This window comes from Lasioglossum baleicum, chromosome 10, assembly GCF_051020765.1.
Source record: "Lasioglossum baleicum chromosome 10, iyLasBale1, whole genome shotgun sequence".
Classification (NCBI taxonomy): Eukaryota; Metazoa; Arthropoda; class Insecta; order Hymenoptera; family Halictidae; genus Lasioglossum; species Lasioglossum baleicum.
The window spans coordinates 3,888,958-3,914,983 of NC_134938.1; the positions used below are offsets into that span (position 1 = coordinate 3,888,958).

A 26,026-nucleotide genomic window follows, 5' to 3' on the forward strand; every position below is an offset into this window, starting at 1 on the left:
AATTTTGTTTCGGTTTAAAGGAAATTATTAACATACATTTTTATCAGAATGTGTTCAGAATCTTCATCACGTGTCAGACACGATATTGTAAGGCAAGGGGTTAATGGTGTTAGTCTGTATTATTTGGAAAATTTATTATAAATAAAAAAAGTTATGACTGAACCGAGTGCTTTGACACTTAAATTTAAAATATTTCAAAAAGTGGAGTTAATCGATTTGGCCCGTGAACGGTTCATATACAGTCAATATGACCTTTGAACTCTTGTCACGATTACGTACTTTAGTGGCTTGGTAGGCCAGCAATGTCAAAGTGATCGTAGTAGCCAACATGTGTAATAGCAAAGCGACACCATATGCGTCTCCAACAGCAGTAACTAGTCTGAAAAAAGAATAATTGGTTCATCTTTGAAGAACTATGTCTCACATAAGTTTCAAGAAAATCCGTAACAGGTCCACCAGGGCCGGCGTGACCTTTTGCGGGGCCCGGTTCGAAAATATTGCGGGACCACAATACACATTCAAATCCTTTACTTATTTATTTGTCACGCTTTCAAGCCGAATCATCGCTAGTAAAAAAATGTGTTGCATCTGTTTATGGTATCATCATTCTGTAAAAAGTTTTTGTGATGTTTCAAAATATTGAAATTTATAGATATGTAAATACCGATCAACTTTTGTTGGAAATATTTTTCTGGCAGATCATAGGAAATGTCTTAAAAATCGTGTTAACAGTACCATTATGCGGCAGGAATAACATAAGTAACAATAACAACACAAATAAGATAAAAACATAAATAAAATCATCGATGTGTTAATGTATATTATACATCTATGCATTATTTATAAATGTACATAAACTATAAAGATATGAAAATTACTTCATTTTTCATAATTCAATTACAATGTATTTTATAATTGTGCTCCATTGCAATTACGAGTTACGTTGTAATTTAATTGACTGAAGATCGAAATTATAAATTACAACATAATTGAATTACAATTTAATTCAATTACTTTGTAATTATAATTCTGGAGTAATTCAATTGTAATTCTGCACAACTCTGCCAGACCATAGTGAGGCGGTGGGGTTTTATTGGGTATGCCTTCGCCTCTTGTTTTTCTCAGGCAAGGTGAGCTCCACACTACCCCTTCATCGAGGGGGGGAGGGGTGGGTGGTAAAATGTCCCCACCACCCTTAAACAAAAAAAAAAGGTCCGGTAACAGGTCCGGCAACAGGTTCCCGCGCATCTCCGAAACGATGGCCGAGTTGTTCGCGTCGAGGTCGAAGGGTAAACGTAAACGCCAACCGCGTTTCGAACGGTATCCCTCGTCCGCGAAAAGGAAAAGAACGTGCGAGTACACGTGTTAGACACGTATACCGGCGTTCACGTGAACGCGAGAGCGTACAACCCCTGAATTGTCCAATAAATTGTCCAGTCCACACCGTACGTCCCCAGTTGCGGTCAATATCGCGCTCTCTTAGAATAAATACTTCACCACCGTGGGAACACACGCATCCCCCGGTTTCTCTGTTGCCGAAGAATCCATAGGAAACGCCACGCGATACTACCCTCGGCTTTCTTTGAAATTTAGTTCGAGCCTTAGACAACTGTTCCGACTTATTTGTCTCTGTTCTTTCTATTTTTTTAAAAAGTCCCTTCCCTTTGAAACGGCAGAACCTGATTTTTTTACACTTTCTGTGTTACACTTTCAATCGCTTCTGTGTGTCAACCCCTAAATGTTTTTTTTAATTTTTACAAATTTAGCCGTTTTTTGTGTGTCATTTGAATGGTATCGAGCGGTCGATATCCCACATGGCTCGTTTTCTTTTTTAAACGTTGTTCTTTTGTCACGACAGAGAGAGAGAGAGAGGGAAATAAAAGTCTGTTGGCTGTACAATACCGCGAGCTTGCACGTACGAATGCTCGCAACAAGTTCGCAACCAGTAAAGTCTTACACATAATCGATCATGAAAGTCGCAGGAGCTTGAAAATCCATTTGCGTTGCTCGATGCAAGGCAAAACTTTCAGTAAACAGAATATGCATCGACTTTCTTTATGCGCGTATGCCCAACTGCCGGAAATATTTCTGTTATTCTAATAATTAATAAATTTTTTAATGTTTTCGGCGCAACGGTTCGATCGTTTATTACGAATTATAAAGCAACTTTGTTAATTGTCAAACAAAATCAACGTTTCGATCCCAGTTTGGATCTTTTTCAAGATTTATTTGAATCGCGTCTGTAAATGAAATGTGTTGTTGTAATTTTGGAAAAAACAGAAATATTGAATGATTGATTGTAAGATTTATAATCCATAATAAACGATCGAACCGTTGCGCCGAAAACATTTAGAAATTTATTATCAGCAAATACGATCGATAGAAGAAACATATATTCTGATAATTATTTGTCAAAGTTGCAATTTGCATCGTAGACATTCGTTAACCTTATTTTACCACGTTTTTATTAGCTCGCTTTCTTGTCTGTCTGTCTGTTCGGTACAAATTTTGCAATTGATTTTATTTTAGAATGATTTTTCTATCGCCCCTCCCCCGTGTTTCTGCCCATCGCTGCGAAAGACAGTTTTCGATGACAAACACGAAACTGTACGATGTGATAAAGTTAGACGAATTCACGCTTGCATCTGACAGAGATTATTATCCTAATGGAAGTCTCTCTCTCATTGTTAGGTTCGCGAAAGCGGAGGAGACTTCTCATTGTCGTCGTAGATTACGTTTCCATGTAAATGCGAACTCCGACTGGGAATCGAAATGGGAAACTAGGTTATACCGTCGTCAAGGCGTCCGTCATGGTGATGAACTTTGAAATTGCGACGCGCTGTAATTTCAGCTTGCTAATTGAGAATTAGCCAGCAATTTCAACTTTTTCGGGGGAGGTGGTCGATTTCAGGGATCACGCCGTTCATTTTAGAAAAGAACAGGAGTGGAGGTGAGTCGGAGAAAAGAGGCAGTCAGGAGAAATGAAAAAAGCGGGGCCCTGACTGTCTTCGAGGACATTAGAGAGCGAGAAAAGGGCTCTCAGTCCTAGACGTGTGGTTTTTTTAGTAACTATTAGCGACACCGACCATCTGTGTCCCCCGAGTCCCACACTACCCCTTCTGGGTGTACGTAAATGTATTTTTTTCCGGGTTACCCTGGATTGATCGACAACTAATTTGACCGACACTGTTTTTATCAACGATTTGACAGACAGTAACTTTCGTCGACACTATGTTTTCATTTACACGGTCAAATCGTCGACAAATGTCTTCATCGACACGGTTTGGCCGACACTAACACGGTCAAATCGTCAATGAAAACAGTGTCGGTCAAATGAGTTGTCGACCAACCCAGGGTACCCTTTTTTCCCACGTCTTTAAAGAAAAAGAAAAAAGGGATCACCCCGTTCAAGGAAGTATAACGTTTCTGGGACACCCTGTGTACAATAACTTTTGCTTGAAGATCCGCAAATTACTTATTCGAGTCACTATGTCCTTGTCCGCGAGAAAATGGATGTCGATAATCGATGGTACTCCCATTGGAAATGGACCCGCTGATAAGATAAGATTAATTACTTACCTGACGATGTGCTTGTGCCTCTCAACCCAATATTTGATGGCGCTACGGACCAACATTTCCTGATTTTTCGTCAATCCGTTCGGCCCTATAGTTCCGTTATATTGTCCACCAGCATTCGTCCGGAAGTTCGCCGTGAAATCTTGCCGATTGTTATAGATCCTTCGAAGATCCATGTCCAACATATTATCTCCGCCGGTTGGTGTGATCGGCGGTGGCGCGTCGATATCCGCTACCGGTTTCGCACTGCTGGCCTAACAGAAAATAATAAAGTAGCGACAATCTCCTACACGACGAGGGTGAAAGAAATATCTCCACTACTGCGGGGTACACCCCTCGAAGGGCAGCACTGTATGCCCGATTTCAGCGGCCACAGCTAGTTCAAAATTCGATCAATAATGAAACTGCTGTAACTTTGCTAAAATTTATCCAAATTTGACGAAAAAACAACCATTTTAAAGCTTGAGATTTCTACTTTTTGTACTGTATTCCGTTTTTGTTGAAACGGATGTTTCGAGTGCAACATTTGTCCATACTGCCGATACTGTTAAGACGACAAAACTGTTTCGGAGTGACAACAGTCCCTATATCAACTTTGTGTGCTAATAATTGTCTACAACAGTGACGTCCACATGCAATATATTACCTTAAACAATTCGCCGCTGTTTGGCACAACAGTGTCCAACGTCGCACTGAATTCCATCAAGGGTTTCATGATGTTCTTCAGATGCTGGATTTGCTCGCAAGCGAAGAGGAGCCACGAGCAGAACAGTGCGTCGAAAAGATTCGCATCCAACATGGTGAACAGCAGAAAGTAGAATTGGAATACGAGCATCGAAACGTGTGCCACTCCGTGTCTGGCGTCGAATGGGTAGAAAGAGTACAGCATAAGTCTCGGTAACTGATCAAACAGAAAGTATACGATCGTCGCGATCTTGTAAAGGGGGCTAGACGGAGAAGGGCTTTAGAAATGTTGTTTCTTATTTGAAGAAAAAAAAAGCTGTAGACGAAAGAGTAGCTCTCGTTCGTAGCCACAATAAACAAACTCAAAGGTCTAAAAGTAATGATGTTTGGTCCCCTCAGGGTTTTAAATCCATTCACCACTTCTCTCCTCTGCTTCCATTCTCACCATCGCCTAATTTCAGCATAATATTCAGCAGGACCTAGTGTTTACTACGGTGGGTTCCGGTTCGGAACTTCTGAACCACCTTTTGCCAACAACACGCGGTCTGTATCCAAGGGGGTCACCCCCAGCGTATACCCAGGCGGTCAAACTCAAGAGCAGTAGCGCGTTATAATCGATTTCTTGCAAAATCTACGGAAAATGATATATAGCATGTCTAAAAAAAATTTTTTCCGCGCGTGCTACTGGAGAAACCATATTTTCTTGAAATTCTCCATGTTTAACGAATTTTCTCAACGTTAAAAAACGTTCGTACCATAATCTCCCTATTTTTCCCATACTCTGCAAAGTTTCAGCTTTAATTTAAAAAAAATTTCATCGCTCTACCTCATTTCTATCGAAAGTTCTTTGATTTTGAATCGAGTTTGGTCCAAATTTTATACAGCAGCCGCTGTACGTGGCGCGCTAGTTTCTGCGAAGCACCAACTTCAAACACAGCTACCATATGTAAAAAATTGTCGCAGCGAGTTCATGGGATACTCAATTGAATCGGTAGAATCTCTGCTTCAGTCTGACGTTCGGATCATGGTATTACGATCATTTCTCGCCGAGATACAGCGAGTTAAAGGAAAAGTGAAAATTGTGCATTTTCTAAGCATATTTCCAGAAACACCTTGTATATCGAAATGTTAATGAAATTGAAAAAACAAAAGAGGTGCCTTGAAGAGAAAGAAACGCTCTTTCTATTGCTTTTTTGCACAAGATTCTACGATAATTCTTTCGCTTACTGGAGAGCGAGTTAAATTTAAAAAGCTCATATTTACTTCAATGTTGAATAACTCGAATAAAAAAAATCGCACAATATTCAACAACCACACAATTTACACAGGGAAGATAGCCCTTCCAAATGATATTAACGCGATTAATCAAAAAAATTTGTTGCTCCCCGTGTGATGTTCCAAAGTTGCACAAAATTTTCGTTAACCGTCAATGTTGTCTTCATCTCGCTATAACTTTGTAAGAAAGCAACACAGCAACAATTTGAAACAGAGCATCTGAAACTAGAAGTTTCAGGCTTTCAAACCATTGTTTAACGATATCGATACGGCAATTTTTGACGGAGTTATGATCACGTAAAGTGGAAGCCCCCTTTTGCTTGGGGCCACGGGCATTCGCCCAAGTTGCCCATAGAATAACGCGCCACTGCTCAAGGGTCTAATTATTCGATTAATTATTATTACCTCGACGAAGGAGGTTTCGTTGGTGACAGGATCGATGACTTTTTTCATCGAGTCGCCCATGAACGTGATGGTGGTCCACGAAATCGTGGACAATACCGTGGCGCCTAGAACAGCCATCAACAGTATTCTCATCTTCTTAACTGCTATCTGATGATACCGAGCGTTGCTCTCGGCGAACAGAGGGTGGCTGTTGGGATTGTTCCAGATGGCGAACGTTCTGTAAAAGAGCTTAGTTCTAACCGCGAAATAAATCAGCTTGACCACGGAATGCGTGAAGAAGAGCATCGTGATCGTGTTCGCTGTCAGTACATCGGTGTCGTCGCTCTCAAGCATCAGATTAATACCGCAAAGCCCGAACTGGAGGAGCACCAGGCTGAGGTGTACCTGAAGATCATTTAATTCCAGAGTAGAGTTTCACACATTTAACGCCGTCGATCGTTAATTTAGTAACCAATAAACATTGGGTAAAACCGAAGCAATTTGTTTAAACCCTTGCCATAAAACAGGCCTGTCGCCTCTGTTTTCACGGTTAATCGTTAATCAGAGTATTTACGCTCTCGTAAATATAGGCTGCAGATTTCTATACAAAAGAAAAATTCTAAGAAGAAGTATTTGAGCCATTTATTTTGAATGTGGCCTAAGTCCATTTTCGATAAAAATCAAGCCAGCAATTTTAATATTAACATTTCTACGTTGTCTTTTCATTATGAAGCAAATTGTGACAAATATTATATTTAAAAACACAAAGATTTTGTAAAAAGGAACAAAGGAAAAAGTTAGGTGAAATACCCGGTACATTTACACAAACATTCGACTAAACGAAGTTAAAAGATATTGCAATTCGCTTAAAGTTTTAGTATTTAAAGGCGTATAATTGATTTTTCTTCGAGGAATGATTTTATCGTTAAAATAAACAATACAGAATTTTACTTACAATACAGAAGATCTTGTGTATGAACTTCGAAGAACTGTCCTTGTAGTAATTGAACAGAAAGTGCCCGCTTATTTTCATTAACGTGATGTTCGGGCTTAGGTCCGCGACCAGCCCCTGTTCTTTGAACTTCATCATCTGCGACAGAAATTTCGAAGGACCGATTACATTACCGAATCGAACTTAAACTGCTTTCGTAGATGCTGATGTACGGTTGCGGACACAAGTAACTCGACACCCTTTTTATCACGTTTTTATTAGCTTGCTTTCTTGTCTGTCTGTTTGTTCGGTACAAATTTTACGAAATCATTATGGTTTAAATACGGGAAATTTTTCGAGATTTGGATATTTAGTGTTCCGAGTATTTGGATGTAGTGTAAGTGAGTTATACAGGATCATCCGTTTTTAAACGGCCAAACGTTAACCAGCTGTAGAGAACCCCAAACGGAACAAATTTTACCGCTATCACTTTTTTTGTTTCGGCCTTGATTTCCAGATAATTGCAAAAAACCATCATTTTTTGAGTTTACATAAAATTAAATATCTCAGGACTCCAATGATGAATCTTGATGGTTTTTCGTTTGTTTAGTTTAAAATAAGTAGGGGCATCTTTTTTATTAAATAAACTTTTTTGTATGACCTTCGGATCATGGTTTTTTTGGCATGGGGCACACCGTGGAGCTGAAAGAAATAAGTTGGAAAGTGGCGGTGTGCCCCACGCCAAAAAAACCATGATCCGAAGGTCATACAAAAAAGTTTATTTAATAAAAAAGATGCCCCTACTTATTTTAAACTAAACAAACGAAAAACCATCAAGATTCATCATTGGAGTCCTGAGATATTTAATTTTATGTAAACTCAAAAAATGATGGTTTTCGTTTGAGGATTTGTTTTCGAGAAAATCGAGTTTAAAGATCCGTCGAGTTCGCGTGCTTAGTATCATATGTATGTACAGAGAGCTACGAAAGTATTGGGTCGGAACGAAAATTCGTAGCGTTTGTAAGTTAAAACCGATAGCTAAAATTCAGATATTCACATTCATGGATTTATTCAACAACATATTTTCCATTTTGTTCTATTCCTTTCTGCCATTTTCGAGGTAACTTCTCGTGTTATTGAATAAATACCTTAATTTTATCTTTGATTCTTAATTCGAAAACGCTACGAAATTTCTTTCCAACCGAATATTTGAACGCCCTCTAAAACAGTATAACTTTTTTTATAATTGTACCGAACGACACGATGTTTTGTAAGCAATTGGAAGTATTGGTTTACTAAATGATGTGCAGAAAAGATTTTCCAACAATTACAATTTACGAAGTTGCATGCAAAAATAGAAACTTTTCTATTTGGTCCCTTAAAGAAAACTTCAAAATATTTGTTTTGTAGATCTAATAGTAGTTGCACACATGCTGAAAATTTCGTCAAGCGTTTAAAAATGGTGAAAATCGTAGTTTCACACGACTTTTGATCAAGTCCTGCTTAAAATCCACAGAATCGTACATCTTTCGATGCGTGTTGTTTTCTCCTACGTCAACCGATTTCGATGAAACTTTCAGCACGAGTATAACCAACACAGATCTACAAAACACATATTTTAAATTTTCATTAAGGGCCCAAATAAAAAAGTGTTAAAAAAAGGCCTTTGTTATTTTTGCATGTAACCATGTAAATTATAATTGTTGGACAATATTTTTGGCATATAATTTCGACAGCCAATGCTTCTAATTGCTTATAAACAATCAGGTCGTTTGGTACAATTATAAAAAAGTTATTCTGTTCTAAAGGCCGTTCGAATATTCGTGGCTCACAGTATATGTAGGAAGTAGAATTGGTTGGTTCGTGATCAGACGAGTCAGACTCGACGTTTCTCGAAAACGAAACTTCGAATGAAAAAATTTAGAAACGTAAAATCATCCTCTCCACGGTTGTACCAACAATGACACCCTATATAACACATACAAAAAGTGTTTTCAACGAAACCGATCACGTTTATTACGTGCCAAAAATGATTAACCCTTTGCACTCGAAGCAATTTTAATTCGAAAATCAAAATCATTTCTTTCGACCCAGAACATTTTTATTCAATGCAATCACTTTTACATTGTGCACATGCAAAGTTGCTTTATAATTCGTAATAAACGATCAAACCGTTGCGCCGAAAACATTAAAAAATTTATTATCAGCAAATACGCGATCGATAGAAGAAACATATTTAATATTGAAACTGTTTTGAATAATGGTGTGGTCATTTTTACTGGCGCTTTACAGTCGCCATTCGAGTGCAAAGGGTTAACCCCCGCAAGGTAAGGTCTAATAACACATAAATAGTAAGATGGAGGAGTTTCTTAGACCCTGACAAACAAATTTCACAAATAGCCTCGTTTCTAATAAATTTGTTATAAGAAGTAAACAAACAGATTTAATTCCATATAAAAATTCTTTTCAAAAATCTGAAGCTGGTGTCTCCGAGACCCCATATTACCTTGCGAAGGTTAAAAAAAATGGCTTTGCACTTGTACACAACTCAAGATCAGACTTCACTTCTTTTCTTCAAAATTCGAATGGCAATTTTCGAGAAATAATCCGCCATCGCCTAGTAAACTAATCCTTCTATAACATCACTAGACTGCGGATCTTTATGCAAAATAAAAGTTTTCCATGTTAATTACAAGAAATAGGAGCTGCTCAAACATTTATTTCTTGTCTTAATAATTTTATTAAGCCACAGGGGCAACATAATCGTATTTTTCAAATCGTTAGATATTTTGCAGTTGAATTCTTCTCGATCGAAAATTTAATGATTTCGGCGCAAGGTTCGATCATTTATAGCTAGATATTTTTACTGTTATATTTTTACCGTTTTGTGTTTCACCTTAACAATCTTGCCATAAATGCATCAAATCCGCAGTCTAAACATCACCCACTTGCAAAGTAACAAAGGAAGCGGTAAAAAACACTGACAGAAGGTAGATGCGGATACCCTAGCAACAAACTTGCAATATTTTTCGCGTGAGCGACTCTCACGTGTAAACATGTTAAAGAAAATGCCTTGAACTATCTCAGCCGAATTAGCACAGGTCATTATTCGACTGCGGATCTTTATGCAACATAAAAAATGTTTGCAAATCGGTTGCAAGACACAGGAGCCAAATAAAAATTTCACGCTTCCTTTAATTGTCTTATTCAGGTAAAAGTAATGCACTGGTGGCCTTAAATATCTTTAATACCTCCACTGTTTTAAATTGTATGTACCCATTTTTCTCATAAATGCATAAAATCCGCAGTCTAGTCGTGCGAATTGCTCGCGCAAAACTATTATTAACACATTACCGACCAGTGATTATTTACATAATTTTGAAAAATCTATGCTACATGGCTAAACACTTTTTAATGGAACCTTCAATAGCAACAGCAATTTTCATTGTGAACTAACAAGTCACCCTGAATAACATCATCTAATAGCTTCATTTAAGATTGCAATGTAAACGAAAATTTCTGTGCTTTCTTTCTGGAACAGCACAATTTTTGAAAATCCTATTAACAGGCTTCCGGTAGGTAAAGTGTTAACATTCGAATCGTAGAGCGCGCGCGAAGGCGAGTTTCGTGTCGCGAGACGGTTCCGGGCAGCGGTTTCCGGGACCATCGGTCGTCGGGGCACCGAATTCTCACCTTGAAGCCGGTGATCGGTCGCACCAATTATCCAAAAGTAATCCACAGTGAGGCGCGAGCTCGCCGTGAGTTCACAAAAAGAGGAATCGGCGTGTCGGTGATTAGGGCACGCGGTATCGACGAAAACTAACGGAGCGAGTCGGCTGACCCTCGATTGCCGGCCCCGGGGGAGAGCGAGGGGGGTGGTTTTCTTTGTCGGCGTTCCTTCCTCTCTTTTTTTTCCCCCCCGGTCGCGTCAGTCACAGAAGGCTGCCACCTGTCCACCTGTTCTAGCGCTACCCCTCCAGGGTATACCCCCTCGGGGGGCACCAAACGTGGACCAATCCGCGAAGGGTACCGAGGCGCAGACGTTCTCCGACGTTGTTGCAGTGGATTGCAGTGGCCATGTTGTTTCTTGTATCGTCGACATGGAGCTATCTAATCGTATCAATTATTCAGATTTAGACGACCGGCAGGTTAGCAAGCGCGAGCCAACCGGGGGAAACGCGCAAGGAGAAGGAGAAGGAGAAGGAGGAGGAGGACGAGGAGAAACATACGAACGATAGAAAGATCCCAACACAATGGCATTTCCTGCCTCGCTTCTACCGGAAAATTTCACCCTTTTCTGACCGATTCTTCTTGCTCTCGTGATGGGGGTTGGTACAGTCGGGGACAGAAAGATCGGACACGTTTCGTTTTGTTTTGTTTCCGTACGCCATACGATATCGGATATAAGGTCCTTCCTGTAACAGATGTATAGTAGGACCAGTGTTGGGCAAATTTTATTTCAAATAATAAATAAACGTGTGATTTTAATTGCAAATAATAACGAAACTTTTTATTTAGATACATTATTATTTCTTATTTGCAAATAAAAGATTATTTAGGTACTACTTGGACTAAGGTGGAAATCGAATAAACAGTTTTCGGTCTTCTCTTACAGTCAGCGGCAACATTAAGTGGACACCCTTAAAAATCGCATAACTTCTTAAAAATTGGTCCAAAGGACTTGAATTTTTTAAAGATGTTAGACCGGCTAGTTCGCTAGAGAATAAGTAAACAAAAATTTATTAACCCTTTGCACTCGGGGACTTTCTCGCTCGGGCGAACTAGCAATTCGAGACGATTTTGGCTATATTAGACAAGTGTTTCACATTTTACATTTTACATATACTTTGTATGTAAAAAAAAAATTTCTTGGCGCGTGAATATTGGATAAACAACAATTTTCTTGAAATTGTGCAAGTTTAACGATTTTTTCAAGGTTAAAAAACGTTGGTACCATAAACTCTCTATTTTTCCGACATTCTGCAATGTTTCAACTTCAATTTAAAAAATAATCATCGCTCTATCTCATTTCTATCGAAAGTTTTTTGATTTTGACACAGAATCCATCGGTTAGTCCCACTGTGGCGTTGTAGCGGCGCCGCTCGAGTGCAAAGGGTTAAACTTTTGCTCGCTACTGTTTATCTAAATGTATATTTCGACTAGTTACACGACGCAATAAAAGAAAATGTAGTTATGTGTCAAGAAACACCGATGTCCTTGATAACTCCGATAAAAATGACCTTCGGAAAAAAATATTCTTCCCAGATATTTGGTCCATTGACACTATGCACATTATGTAACAAATATTTTTTGCATCGCAATAACCTGAAGAGATATATAGGTGGCCTTACTTAAAAGAACCACCCTCCTGTATAATCACATTTAAACGCATATTCGTTTATAATCGGGATCCGGTTAATCGAGGTCCTACTGTATTTGTATTTATTATAGAAACAAGAAACCTTTGGCTCATTATCAAGCCCATGGGACAAGTATTATGAGTTGCCCTATGTGAAATAAAACGAAAATTAAAAAACGAATGGACTTGTATAGCGAACATGTTATTTAGAAAAATATTTTGCATATCATTGAAGTTTGCCCATACCATGATTTTACTGTTCATATCGATTGTCCTTATTGAAACAATGAATAGATATGTATGTTGGGTGGATAATTTTGTTGCTATAGCTTACAGTTCATACTAGGTTGTTTAGAGTTACGTTTGGATTGAATAAGTTAGAAGCAGGTGTCGTCGGTAACTCACGGTTATCAGTGACCCGAGACAGCGCGTGAATATTAGTGATTTAAATGAATAATGATTGTTGGATATATGTATGTACACAACTAAATTGCACTTTACGCAATCTCCCGTCGTGGTAATGCGTAGTGCAGCAAACTTCGAATTCGTATAGGTCACCGATAAACTCTACGGAAACTCTAAACATCGCTTACGTATTCCGTGTAAACTTGTCATCGATTCTAGGTCTTATAAAGCGTAAGGTATTGTTCATCATTTGAATCGCTTTCACATTTATTCAAATGGTATTTTGAACAGTGGACTGTAAAACGAAGACCGCGAGCGGCGCAGCGGTAACAGTTACCCGAATTAATATTCGGGTGCTCTATAAAAATGACGATAAATTTTTTAATATTGTACTAATAACACGGTAGATAGGTTCCTAGAAACCTAGTGTTATATGAGACCCAGAGTCAGTACAAAAAGGGGGGTTACGTTCCGAAAACATATTGAAAACAAACTTTTTTTTTTAAATTCCATATAAGCCACTTAATTTTTGTTAAAAGTATTTCATTTTTCATTAAAAAAATTCGTCGATGAGAAGTAATTTTTTAAAAATTACATTAGAGTCACACATAACCAGAGTTGGGCAAAATGTAATTTCAATTACGATTACAATTACTTGCCAATTAAAATTACAATTACATGTAATTTTTTCAAACTAATACTGCTCTACCATCCTCAGCTCCAGTTGAAAGACTTTTATCTTTTGCGTCCATGACAAACACTCCGAAAGCAAATCTATTATCCGACTCCAACTTTGAAATGAGAGTCATTTTCAAAGTAATAGTAATCGTTTTTGTGAAATATCAACTAATTAGCTGTAATTATTTCATATTCTGCGACGTTTCAGCTTTCATTAGAAAAAGAAATTTCATCGCTCTATCTCATTTCTATCGAAAGTTCTTTGATTTTGACACAGAATTCATCGGTTTTACCCCCACTGTGCGACCCAGAGAAATTGATGAGCTGAGATTTCGAGGAAGGGCTACACCGGGGAGAGAACCCGGAATTGCCACTCGTTCAAATCTCGGTTGCAAATTGTCTCTATTTGGCGCGGAGAATTCATATTGTCTTCCGAGATATTGCAAGTGCGCGGACATGGAAAGATGTGCGAAGAAGTAACGGATATTCAGGTCACGTTATAGATACGGACACATAGATGCTTATTATCTAGTTTACCTCCAAACAACCTTGACACTATTGAAATGATCACAAAAGAATCTAGGCAGTGGATCTATGATTAATTAAATCAACCATTTACGATGTTCTTTGTCCGTTGTTGCACGAAGAACACGGAACAGCGTCTTTTCTAAAAGTAATTGGTACATGCATCCTTAGAAAAATTACAAGATTGATTTTATTTAGACATTGTGCGGCTCCTATTGTAATACGTGCACTACTAAAAAGATATCTACACAATCGTTTCTTACGAAATCAGTTTTATTATTTTTCTAATCTATATAAATAAAAAAATCTTCTTAAAAACCACGCTTATATTAGAATGCACTAAAAAGGAGAAAACAATTTTTTGCCTGGTTCTCCATAAAATACCGAATCCAGTTAAATGATTAATCATATTTTTCCCCAAAATTTTAAGAAATTAGTTCAAAATTTCTTCTGTTATAAAATTAGTGTCGGAATAGATAGAAAAATTTAATATCTTAAATATAAAGTCATGACATTAGTGACTATATAAAAATAAAAGCGTGGAGCGCTAAACTATATTGACGTAATCTTCGTGGGTGCTCCACGCTCTTATTTTTATAGTCACTGATGTCATGATTTTATTTAAATTTATATTTAATTTTTCTATCTATTCCGACACTAATTCTATAACAGAAGAAATTTTTTAATTGCTTAAAATTTTGGGGAAAAATATGATTAATCATTTAACTGGATTCGGTATTTTATGGAGAACCAGGAAAAAAATTGTTTTCTCCTTTTTAGTGCATTCTAATATAAGCGTGGTTTTTAAGAAGATTTTTTTATATATTTTATTTTCCACATTTATTGTCATCGGAAGCAAGAATGTATACAAAATTTCAGCAAGATTGGACTATGAGAAAAGGTTTAAAATTCGATTACAAGATTTGACGCATACAACAACACGGCAAGTTAATTGGAACCATCGTCGTGAAGGAGCTGGTACAAGTGTCGATGGAAAAAAAATTTCGGCGTTCCTTTTTTGTTCACCCGACAACGATATTTTGTTGATCGTGAAGCTATCGATTAGTTGTCTGGTAATCGAGGAAACGAATAGACGTGGTCGTTGCGTGCAGTTGATTGTGATTTCATTTGGAATATATTTGGCGATCTCGAGTGAACGGATTCGCGCGATAGTGGGAGATTTTAGTGGCAGACGACGCGGACCTTCTCGAAGGTATAGTCAAGAATAGTCGACACGATGAGCTCGAATTTGTTCGTTGACATTTGTGCAATTAATTTCTATCGTATCAGGAAGATGGTGCTCGTACAATCGACGGTGTCTTCGCTCGGTGCGATTTTTATCATGTTGCTGCCGTGTTCCGCATTCACCGCAGACCGTTCAGGTAGAGCTTTCAGTCTTTTGTATTTGCTTAGAAAAATACTCGATAACGTTTCAACGAGAAATATTAATGCATCCCAATATACAGGGTCTTCCGTTAAGAAGCGTTACTCGAAATTATATAATACACTGACCCGGATTAATATTCGGATGCTCTAAAAAAGACGATAACTTTTTTAATATTGTTGTATACGATTTGAACTTTTTTGGGAAGGAATGCGAAAAAATTTTAGTAATTATTTAGAAGGTTTCCCTCTCTCTTCACTGATTTTGATGACCTTGAAATATGTTGTGAAGGTCATAATCCTGAACAACTTTTCCCTGTACATGTCACCGCCGCTCGATTTTAGTCGAGTTAGTAAAAGCTGTAAAATGCAACTTTTAGTATTTTTTTTCTACAATTCCGATCAATTGCAATTTTTGAAACAATATTTTGTCCTCTCATCCTGTAGTAAACTAATTGCTCTAGACTTCCAAAAAGAGTTCAAATCGCATAGTACAAATATTAAAAAAGTTGTCGTCTTTTTTAGAGCGTCCGAATATTATAATGCGAGTCACTGTATGCCTAACCCTTCGCGTAATTATTCGTCATTACAACGAACACTAATAAGAACCAATCATAACGTTTCGCAACGGTACCGTGCATGAAGTAATCGGGAGAGAAGAATACATCTTGCCATCGTAGTTTGACACGTTGCATTGTATTGGTCGCAGTGAACGTCCCCACTGGTTGGAACATTGTCCCGCTTCTGGAAACTGAACAAAAGGTCACCGTTGATCACTTTTCGAATGGAAGAACGCCGGTGACGAGTCTGGACAAGCTGTTGCAGCCCTCGGACACGAAGAAATCGACGCAATCCGCCGAGCAGACTATTTCCCAGGATACCGAGCGCGATAGGAGATACGTCGAGCCACGCGACATCCACTTTACAGAGACCCTCAAGGATGCTACGATTAACGAGGAGTCTACTATTGCCGACACCATGGTCTCCAGTCCGCGGAATGCTGTTCTTCTTTTAGTAGCGGAATCGGACCACGATCGGAAGGATCTGTGGGAGGATATTAGAGCTTGGCACTCGTTTCCGGTCGAAGGTCATCTTCAGGTATGTTTTTGGAATCGCAGCCATCGTTCGAATCGATCCGATTAACATTTACACTGCTGGTCAAAATGATAAGGCACCTCAAGGTTTTTTAGCAATGAACATTCATTTGTACATATACAGTGGCCCTCAAAAGTGTTCGTACGCCCTTTAAAACAGAATAACTTTTTTATAATTTTAACAAACGACCTGATATGTTTTGTAAGCAATTAAAAATTTACTAAATAATATGCAAAAAGATGTTCCAGATATTATAATTTACAAGGTTACATGCAAAAATAAGAAAGGCATTTTTTAAAACTTTTTTATTTCGGCCCTTGATAAAAATTTAAAATATATGTATTGTAGATCTATGTATAGTAGTTACACACCTGCTGAAAATTTCATCGAGATCGATTGACATACAGACGAATCCTCAGAATCGTACATCTTTCGACGCGTGTCGTTTTCTCCTGCGTCAACCGATTTCGATGAAATTTTCAGTATATGTATAACTAACGTAGATCTACAAAACATATATTTTAAATTTTCATTAAGGGCCCAAATAAAAAAGTTAAACAAATATTTTACTTTTGCATGTGATCTTGTAAATTACAATTTTTGGAAAATCTTTTTTGCATATCATTTCGTAAACCAATGCTTCTAATTGATTATAAACAATCGGGTCGTTTGGTACAATTATAAAAAAGTTATTCTGTTCTAAAGGCCGTACGAACACTTTTGTGGACCACTGTATACACGTAGAAAGTGAATATAATTGAAATATATATTTTCTGCCAGCAATTCTGCGAGCATATGTTATAAATGGGACATCCTGTAGAGTAGTATTTTATATTGAACATGTTACAGAGCTGCCATAACACTAAAATAGAGACATCATGGTTTCCCTTGGACAAAGCATTAGTTTCCGGAAGCAAGGACACGGAATGCGATTGCGAGCATTATTTACGATCAAATGTTGCGACATTGCTGCTTTGGGCCCGAGACGTTAAGGGAATGACAACAGGTTAAAATATACGATAATATCGATAGATACTTAACCTTTGCAAGGTAATATGGAGTCTCAGTGACCTCAGATTGTTGATTTTGATTTTAAAAAATCAGACTTCAGATTTTTGAAAAGAATTTTTATATAAATAAAATTGAATCTGTTTGTTTACTTTTTATCCTGTATTATTCTTTATCCCAAATTTATTAAAAACTAGACTATTTATGAAATTCATTTGTCGGGATCTATAACAAGGGAAGGACCCCAATTGCCGACTTCGATTTTGATAACTTTTTGTGAGATGATGGTACATGGATCCCTAATTATGTATGCAAAATATTAGGTGTAGTTACTCAATAGTTTTAAAGATATAAACAATTTTAACATTCGTTCCAACCCAATATTTCGAGAAACGTTTAATGAAATGTATTTCGCACATGATACTGATTGACTACTCATTTCTATCGAATAATTCTAGCATGTTAATGGGAGCATTCAGCTATCTTGCAGTCACAGACGAGATGTATAATATTAATTTCTATTCAGGCACGCTGTTCAATTCCAATTTCACTATCCCATCCCTGTTCGGATACGAGGAACCAGCGAGCGTTCCGGGAGTACTTGACGAGCTCGATGAAAACATGAAATTGAACATTCGCAAAGCTAAGCCCGAAATTCACAGCGACTGGTATATGATTGATTTAGGGAAACCAGTCAATCATGCTTTGTCGGGATCGTTTGTGCCAAATAACCGAGAGGAAGGTGAGGTGCTCTTGCCCTTCAAGCTTGCTTTTCGGCATTTTTATTTTTGTATTTTGACTTATTCGTAGAACTGCAATAATTGGTAAAAAAATTGAATACGCGAAAATTATGAAATTTAAGGCGGTGGACTCGTTTTTCCAGTTTTGCAATGGTGCGGGATTCGCGTTCTCATTTCTCGATAATACAAAAATGGGCTTTTTCAGTTATTAAAAACGCTAGATAAAAGATTGATGCAGCTCTAGATCGATCTTTTATCGTTTTTGATTACTGAAAAACCTCATTTTTGTATTATCGAGAAATGAGATCGCGAATCCCGCCACACGCTTGCAATTGTGGAAAAAGGAGCCATTGGAGAGAAACTTACTGCAAAATATTTATAAATTCGCGTGTGAAGACCGCTTTGTTTTTTACTGCAGGTACAGAGGATCCCGCATGGAACATTTTCGACATGTTCTCCAGAGTCAGAATGGCGCTGTTCCGTTCCTTGCTGGATGCCCTGGGCAAAAACGTTGCCGATTCAGAGGAGCCGATTCCATTCGGCCGATTTCATCCCTCGTCGTCCAATTTGGAGGATATAGTTAGGGAACTGAAGTCCATTCAAAACCGGAAAGGCTTCGTACTGGTTGCAGCGACGCCCGCGAGCGAACTCAATTCGGCCATGGCAACTCTGCAACGGGAGGTACATGATGTCTCTTTGATTTAGTGAAATGAACTTTTGCAACGTGAAACGCCGCCGCTGATTACCAGACTGCGGATCTCTATACAAAATGAAAATTGTCTGAAACGATAACACGAAAAGGAAGTCATACATACTTGTATAAAAATTGATTTCTTCTTTCCATTTAACGAAAGTATTACTTACTGTTTCAAATAATATTTCATTTGAAAACGATAAGAAACAAATCCCGCAAAACAAATAATAAGGTGGAGTGGGGTAAGTACGCCCTAGTTTTTGCAAAGTTGGACTTTAAACTGATGTATTTTCAGTCTGGAATGTAAAAACTTAACGTTCTTGGTATCGAACTCTTGCCACAGTTATTACTGATGAATTAGTATTATGCAGGATTATAATTTTGCTTGGAAATTATCATTTTCTTGTGCGACTTCTATGTAGAATAATTCATAACTAACTTATACTACATTAATAAATACAAGCTAGAGAAATTTCGTTCACATTATAATAAAAATAACTAATTAACGGACCTGCCCCGTAGATGGACTTTACCACACTCCACCTTACCCGAATTAATCGATTCGGTTAAAATAAGTTATTTTGCACATTTAAGCTGACCCAAGATGTGCTAGTGGTAGTAGCCGGAGTCTGCACGCACGATACTAAGCCGATACCGTTCCTCGCAAAAGGACCGGCTGCTAAGATGCTTCACGAAGCGGTAACTATTTGGGATCTTCCTACAACTATCAGAAATATCCTGACAAATGGATACCAGGATCCCAGTTGTAGAATTCGTCGACAAGATACTAATTCGCTTCCGGCCCAACAACTAACGACTGTCCCTGAAAAAGAAGCTGCCCCGGAAAAAATATTACAGAACATCGAAAAAACAGTAAGAGTCGTCGACAACATACTACCGTTGAAATGAGCTGTTTATTTTGAAAGTGGCCTAAGTCCATACAAATTTAAATAGAGATATTTAAAAGTTTGCTCTTTTCAATGAAAGTAAAAATATACGTATATGTAGGATACCAATGTATCTTCGCATCCGGCCCAACAAGTAACGACTGTCCCTGAAAAAGAAGCTGCCCCGGAAAAAATATTACAGAACACCGAAAAAACAGTAAGAGTCATCGATAACGTACTACCGTTGAAACGAGCTGTTTATTTTGAAAGTGGCCTAAGTCCATTCAAATTTAAATTGAGATATTTAAGAGTTTGCTCTTTTCAATGAAATTAAAAATATATGTATATGTAGGATACCAATGTATCTTCGCATCCGGCCCAACAAGTAACGACTGTCCCTGAAAAAGAAGCTGCCCCGGAAAAAATATTACAGAACATCGAAAAAACAGTAAGAGTCGTCGACAACATACTACCATTGAAATGAGCTGTTTATTTTGAAAGTGGCCGAAGTCCATTTAAGTTTAAATTGAGATGTTTAAGCGTTTGCGCGTTTCAATGAAATTAAAAATATACGTATGTATATGTAGGATACCAATGTATCTTCGCATCCGGCCCAACAAGTAACGACTGTCCCTGAAAAAGAAGCTGCCCCGGAAAAAATATTACAGAACATCGAAAAAACAGTAAGAGTCGTCGACAACATACTACCGTTGAAATGAGCTGTTTATTTTGAAATTGGCCGAAGTCCATTTAAGTTTAAATTGAGATGTTTAAGAGTTTGCTTTTTTCAATGAAATTAAAAATATACGTATATGTAGGATACCAATGTATCTTCGCATCCGGCCCAACAAGTAACGACTGTCGCTGAAAAAGAAGCTGCCTCGGAAAAGATATTACGGAACAACGAAAAAACAGTAAGAGTCGTCGACAACATACTACCATTGAAATGAACTGTTTATTTTGAAAGTGGCCTAAGTCCATTTAAGTTTAAATTGAGATGTTTAAGAGTTTACGCGTGTTTCAATGAAATTAAAAATATACGTATAGGATACTAATGTATCACACTCCTTAAGTGTGTCTAATTGTAAGAGAGTTAGAACAATTCCTATTCAAATAATAGCAATTACAAAAGGAATAATATGTGTCTTCTTACCGAGAATGGCCTCGAACCACTTTCAAAATTAACAACTAGATTTGTCATAAAATTGGATACAGTCCAAGTCCATTCAATATAATTTAAAATGCTTCAAATTGAGAAAACAATATTCAATTTATTTTATATTTCATTACAAAACTTGAAAAACACCATTTATGCAATTCAGGAAGTCTTCTAACTATATAAATTATATAACAATTTACTCTTCATTTACATTTTGTGTATATGAGTGTGATTTGAAGAAGTCATGGTGCTCCGGTGGTTTATATCGTAGTAAATCGATCATATCCTTGTATTTCGTCTTATATTTCTATAAAATGGTGTCAATACAATATTTTCGAATTTTCTTAGTCTACCCGACGTGGTAATAAATTCAATATTTTAAACTCTGCATTCTCATCCCTTGATATCTTGTAGAAAATTTTATGTGATTCATTTCTCAAAAAAACGCATCCGGCATATTTTTAACTAATTTATTGTTTTTCCGTTAGAATTCTTTATCCTTTTAAAAATTGCATCCTCTAAAAATCTTGTTGACATGAAATCCTCTTGTTACGTTTCATTTAAAATAAAGTTATTACCTTTCCGACACTTCTTGATAACATTATTATAATCTTGGGGGACAAGCAGTAAATTATTTTTCTTCAATGACATTTCTACGACGCCAAAAATCTCTGTTATTCGGTAAAAACGAATATCCTGATGCCAAGAATTTATGGTTCATGTGTCAACGGCCACTTTCAAAATAAAAATTTGTATCATTCTATTATATTAAACAGCTAATTTCCTTTTTCCAAAATCTTTGGAATTTTAAATATATTAATTACAATTTGCTTCAGAATGAAAAGATAACTTAGAAATGTAAATATTAAAATTGCTAGCTTGATTTTTCTCAAAACTGGACTTAGGCCACTTTCAAAATAAACGGCTCAAATATTCAAGTCCACGTACATGGATGAACGTAATAGCATCTAATTTGTCTACTTCCGAAAAAATTAGTTCGCAAAGTCGATATTTCCAACGTGTCCTTAACCATCTGTTTCCGAACACGCTTATTAAGCTACTTGGTTTTCAAGGAAATCTGCAATTTCCTATAGGTTATACCTATGATTTATTTAGGTATACAATGTACGTATAGTTCATTACATAGAGCTAATAGCGCAAAAGTACATTCAAACTACAAAAAAAAGTTTCAATTTCTACGAATCGTTGGCAGTCGGTTATCGTATTAGTTTTACTTACTTCACAGTGAATATTTATTAGACTGCGGATTTTGTGGATTTCTGTGAAAAATTAGTAGCTCGCTTGGAAATATTGTAAAGACTGAAAGAATTGAATGTTTTACGAATATTCTGTTCTATTCATTCGGGCAACGAAGGCAACGATACCTGGAATTTTAATCGAATATTTTCTGCCAGGGGTAGTAAACGAAAATCTAATTCTCAGCACTGTAGTAATAATTAAAGCCTACGACAATAGTTAGGTATTGGTTGAAAGCGGTTCGTCGCGTATGACGACAGTTTCACAAACTGCTACCACTATAAATAGCGTTCTTCGATACTGCCCTAGACATTGACCCTGTGACGCGATTTTAGTTGTAATTTGATTGTGTTGGCATTAGAATTTCCTAAGCAACGCAACACGGTGGGATTTTCGGTATCTACGCGTGCAGCTTTTCTCTAATTATTATCAATAAACAGATTGACGTCATCGGCGTCGGCCGCGGCGAGGGAAGTTTATCGAGTTTCTAAAAGTACATCGATTTGATATTGACACCTCTGCGCACAGCTTGACATTGTTAGTTCTGATGACATCGACAGGGCAGCCTGAAATTAACCGTGACCTTAGGGGTATAAGATAAATCAGGTGAAATTCTAACATGTGCTGCAGGCTACGCTTCAATCGATCTGTTAGGTTATATCAAGTTTGCTTCAATCCGCAAATTATGCTTGTTAGGTACCTCGATCTTTGACCAAAACGAATTTCATATGTTTCCAGGGGTCCCATGGAAACACAGATTTCTCCGACATGGTTTTCACCGACAAAATTTCATTAATTTTTTATTTATTAATTAATTAATTCAAGAACACTCGGTTTCATATCTCGTTTTTCCTTTGATTTTCATTCAATCCACATTAGTTAATTCATTCATAAATAAAAAAAATTAATGAAATGTTGTCGGTGAAAACCGTGTCGGTGATTTCCATGGGACCCGTTTCTAGCCATTGTCGAACAAAAGTTATTTTTGAATAACAAACGGCAAGATAACCAATAAAATCGACTTGAACTGAAAACTGCGAATTTAGTTAACAATGTTCAATTGTTCAAATACTGCCCATCGTAGGGGTGAATTTATAGCTCTGGAACGGTGGGCATTTGTCAGGGAACTTGCCACGAGATTGTTTATAACAAAGAAAAATGTTGTTGAAGTTGCTTTTTACATGAATGCCTTCTACTTATCGAGAAGAGAAAAAGTTTGAAAGGAGCCACATGACGCAAACAAATAGTTATTGAGATACAAGCTGTTAAAGTTCTTGCAAAATTTGAGAGAACTTTGTCGTAAACAATTTTGCGGCAAGTTTCCCTTACAAATGTCCACCAATCCAGAGGTGTACATTCACCGCTAGAACGGATGACCATTACTTTTTATACGCCCTGTACATACATATACATACATACGTATATCGTCGTAACCCGTAGTGTCTCTCTAGTGTCTCTCTATATTATTTTTCAGGTAATTCTTTACATCAGGGTAAAATGTAACTTCACAAAAAATGGATATTAATATTATACGTATATTAGATATTATTTATATGTATATTCTTTCTTATTTAGATATATATTCCGAAAAGAAATTCACCTAAAACATCAAATACGCATTACGATTTTTGAATGATCTTCTTTCAAAAAGACGACAGAAGTCTCGCGTGTATCGAATCCGCGAGAATCATGTTATGTGGAATAATGAATTTCCTATACTGCTTTAAAAAGGCATGTAATTATAGTTCAATAACAGTTGAATACATTAGCATTTAAGATTCGTGATAAAAACAACTTACGCAAATACTGTAATGAAATTCGATTCACACGAGGATAATGATTAGTAACGATTAGTAAACATAGCAATTGTATATAATAATATATTGTATCATAGTAACTGGTGCAGGAATTGTTACAGTTTCATTTAGAACCTGTATGTTTTAATAACCGAGGATCATCCACATAATATTCACCCACTTAAATACCTTGAACTCACATATCAATTTCATTTGCATTCTAATCAATTTCATTTGCATTCTAAGACATTCTTTGATATCTGCGATTTAATAGCGTTAACACCTTGCCTTACGATTTATTTTACAGTTTTAGTGACTAGAACTTCTTTTGTAGATCGTAATTTCCTAAAAAAGGATATGCCCATATGTTCTCCAATAGCTGTATATTGACAAAACCAAAATACAATTTTATTTTGGTTTAAAGGAAATTATTAACATATATTTTTATCAGAATGTGTTCAGGATCTTCATCTCGTGTCCGACACGATATTGTAAGGCAAGGGGTTAAGAATTCATATGTGTTATAAATAATTTTAAATATTTCATAAAATCTCACACATTGTTTTCCTAGGTTCAGGTGAATGCCAGTAACGCTGACGCTTCGACTGCTACGGTAAGTAATATAACACTGTGTTCAGTGTTGGGCAATAATAAATTCATTTAAATAAATAATCATTTAAATAGCAAATTATTTGTGCGTGTGTGTCATTTGGATATTCAAATAAAAAGCAAAAATAATTATTTATTATATGAGCAAGTCTAAATGGAATTATTTAAAATAATAAAGTTCATTGTTATTTACAAATACAATTTCAATTATTATTTGTATTGACAAATAATAAATAAAATTGTATTTTTTTATAGGCAGCTAGACCGTTCGGACGGGTGCGATCACTGGCGGTATACCTGAAAAGGTTGCTATAGCAAACAAAAAACGCGCACGTGTTCATTATATGTATATACAAAATACAAGAAATAAGAGAAGACCAAAAACTATTTATTTGATTTCCACCTCGATTCAAATAATAAATAATCTTTTTTATTTGCAAATAAGAATTAATAAATCGATCACTTTTGGAATTATTTAAATTACTTTTATGTAGATAAAAAGTTTAGTCATTATTTGCAATTCAAATCAAGCGTTTATTTATTATTTAAAATAAAATTTGCCCAACACTGACTGTGCTTGTGCCTAAATAATAAATGATAGTGCGCATAATATCTTCCTCTTCAAGAGGAATACAAGAGCTTATTTTTACGTTGTCATTTTTAGGAAGAGAAAAAGGACGAATTCAAAGAATCGCCGTCGATTATCAAAGCGAAGAAGAACTTGGCGAGCTCCGACACGAAAGCAACGAAGTCTACTATGATTTTCGGCACGATCACATCTATTCTTGTTACGTTCATCCTTGCTTCCTAAAAGATACCATTGACGCTGATCTTTACAAGCGATCCCAGATGTTAACCAATTTTCTTCCGCGAAAGATGCGCAAAATTTTCGTTGAGAACAGCGTAGCGTTACATTGATTTGTGGAGTATAGTATTTACTTGGAATATATGTATATCAACCGATACGTCAAACACTGCGAGATTCTTGTTTAGAAAACGTCGCTATAGAAACTATAATTTTGCAAGCAGTTACGCGCTTGTTTAATCAATTTAATAACGTCTCTGTTGAACGAAAATTTCATGCTGAAGCTCGTATGCGCCGAAAAGACAGAAAATATAAAAATATCTATAGAATTTTTGAGGATATGCAACCGTTTACAATGAGTACTATTTAGGAAAATTCACACAAATTGTCACAACAACAATAAACAATTTCACCGAATCATGGATAGATAGTTTGAAGTTGATTTTCGTTTATCCAGAAAAATGATTACTCAATGATCTAGTAATGCACATAAATTTAGACGTACGCAACCTAACGGTTCCACTGATTTCGAATGTTGGAGCATTTTGATGATTATCAAGGTAAAAAGGCACCTCGCACAGTTACGGTACTTCCTGCTACGTGCTATTATATAATTGTCCGATTTCAGAAGTTTCGAAAATTTAAGAGTTGCCACCACTTTCCCCACGGTATCACTGAATCATCCTACTGTTAGTTTGTTTACTACTGCGTTTAACGTTTCATATATTTATAAATATTACTACGAGTCGAGAACACCATTGTTCTAGTCATTTTAC

At 36.7% G+C, this 26,026-nt stretch overlaps 2 protein-coding genes across 2 annotated transcripts in view; one reads left to right on the plus strand and one right to left on the minus strand.

Annotated features, from left to right (window-relative positions):
* Orco (odorant receptor co-receptor) overlaps positions 1-26,026 on the minus strand; it is a 72,617-nt gene that overhangs the window by 6,518 nt on the left and 40,073 nt on the right. The window contains exons 2-7 of the mRNA XM_076432311.1: positions 10,544-11,265; positions 6,875-7,009; positions 5,941-6,324; positions 4,223-4,477; positions 3,580-3,830; positions 280-379 (exon numbers count right to left, since the gene is read on the minus strand). Coding sequence (XP_076288426.1) covers positions 280-379; positions 3,580-3,830; positions 4,223-4,477; positions 5,941-6,324; positions 6,875-7,009 — 1,125 coding nt within the window. The 5' untranslated portion in view covers positions 10,544-11,265. The remainder of the gene's footprint in view (positions 1-279; positions 380-3,579; positions 3,831-4,222; positions 4,478-5,940; positions 6,325-6,874; positions 7,010-10,543; positions 11,266-26,026) is intronic.
* Positions 14,861-25,750, plus strand: LOC143212553 (uncharacterized). Its single transcript, XM_076431463.1, has 13 exons — positions 14,861-15,030; positions 15,108-15,199; positions 15,910-16,298; positions 17,145-17,301; positions 17,830-18,045; positions 18,462-18,724; positions 19,332-19,610; positions 19,746-19,859; positions 19,977-20,072; positions 20,212-20,307; positions 20,443-20,538; positions 24,408-24,449; positions 25,110-25,750. The coding sequence occupies exons 2-13, from the start codon at positions 15,112-15,114 to the stop codon at positions 25,254-25,256; spliced, it is 1,983 nt and encodes a 660-aa protein (XP_076287578.1). The 5' UTR covers positions 14,861-15,030; positions 15,108-15,111; the 3' UTR covers positions 25,257-25,750.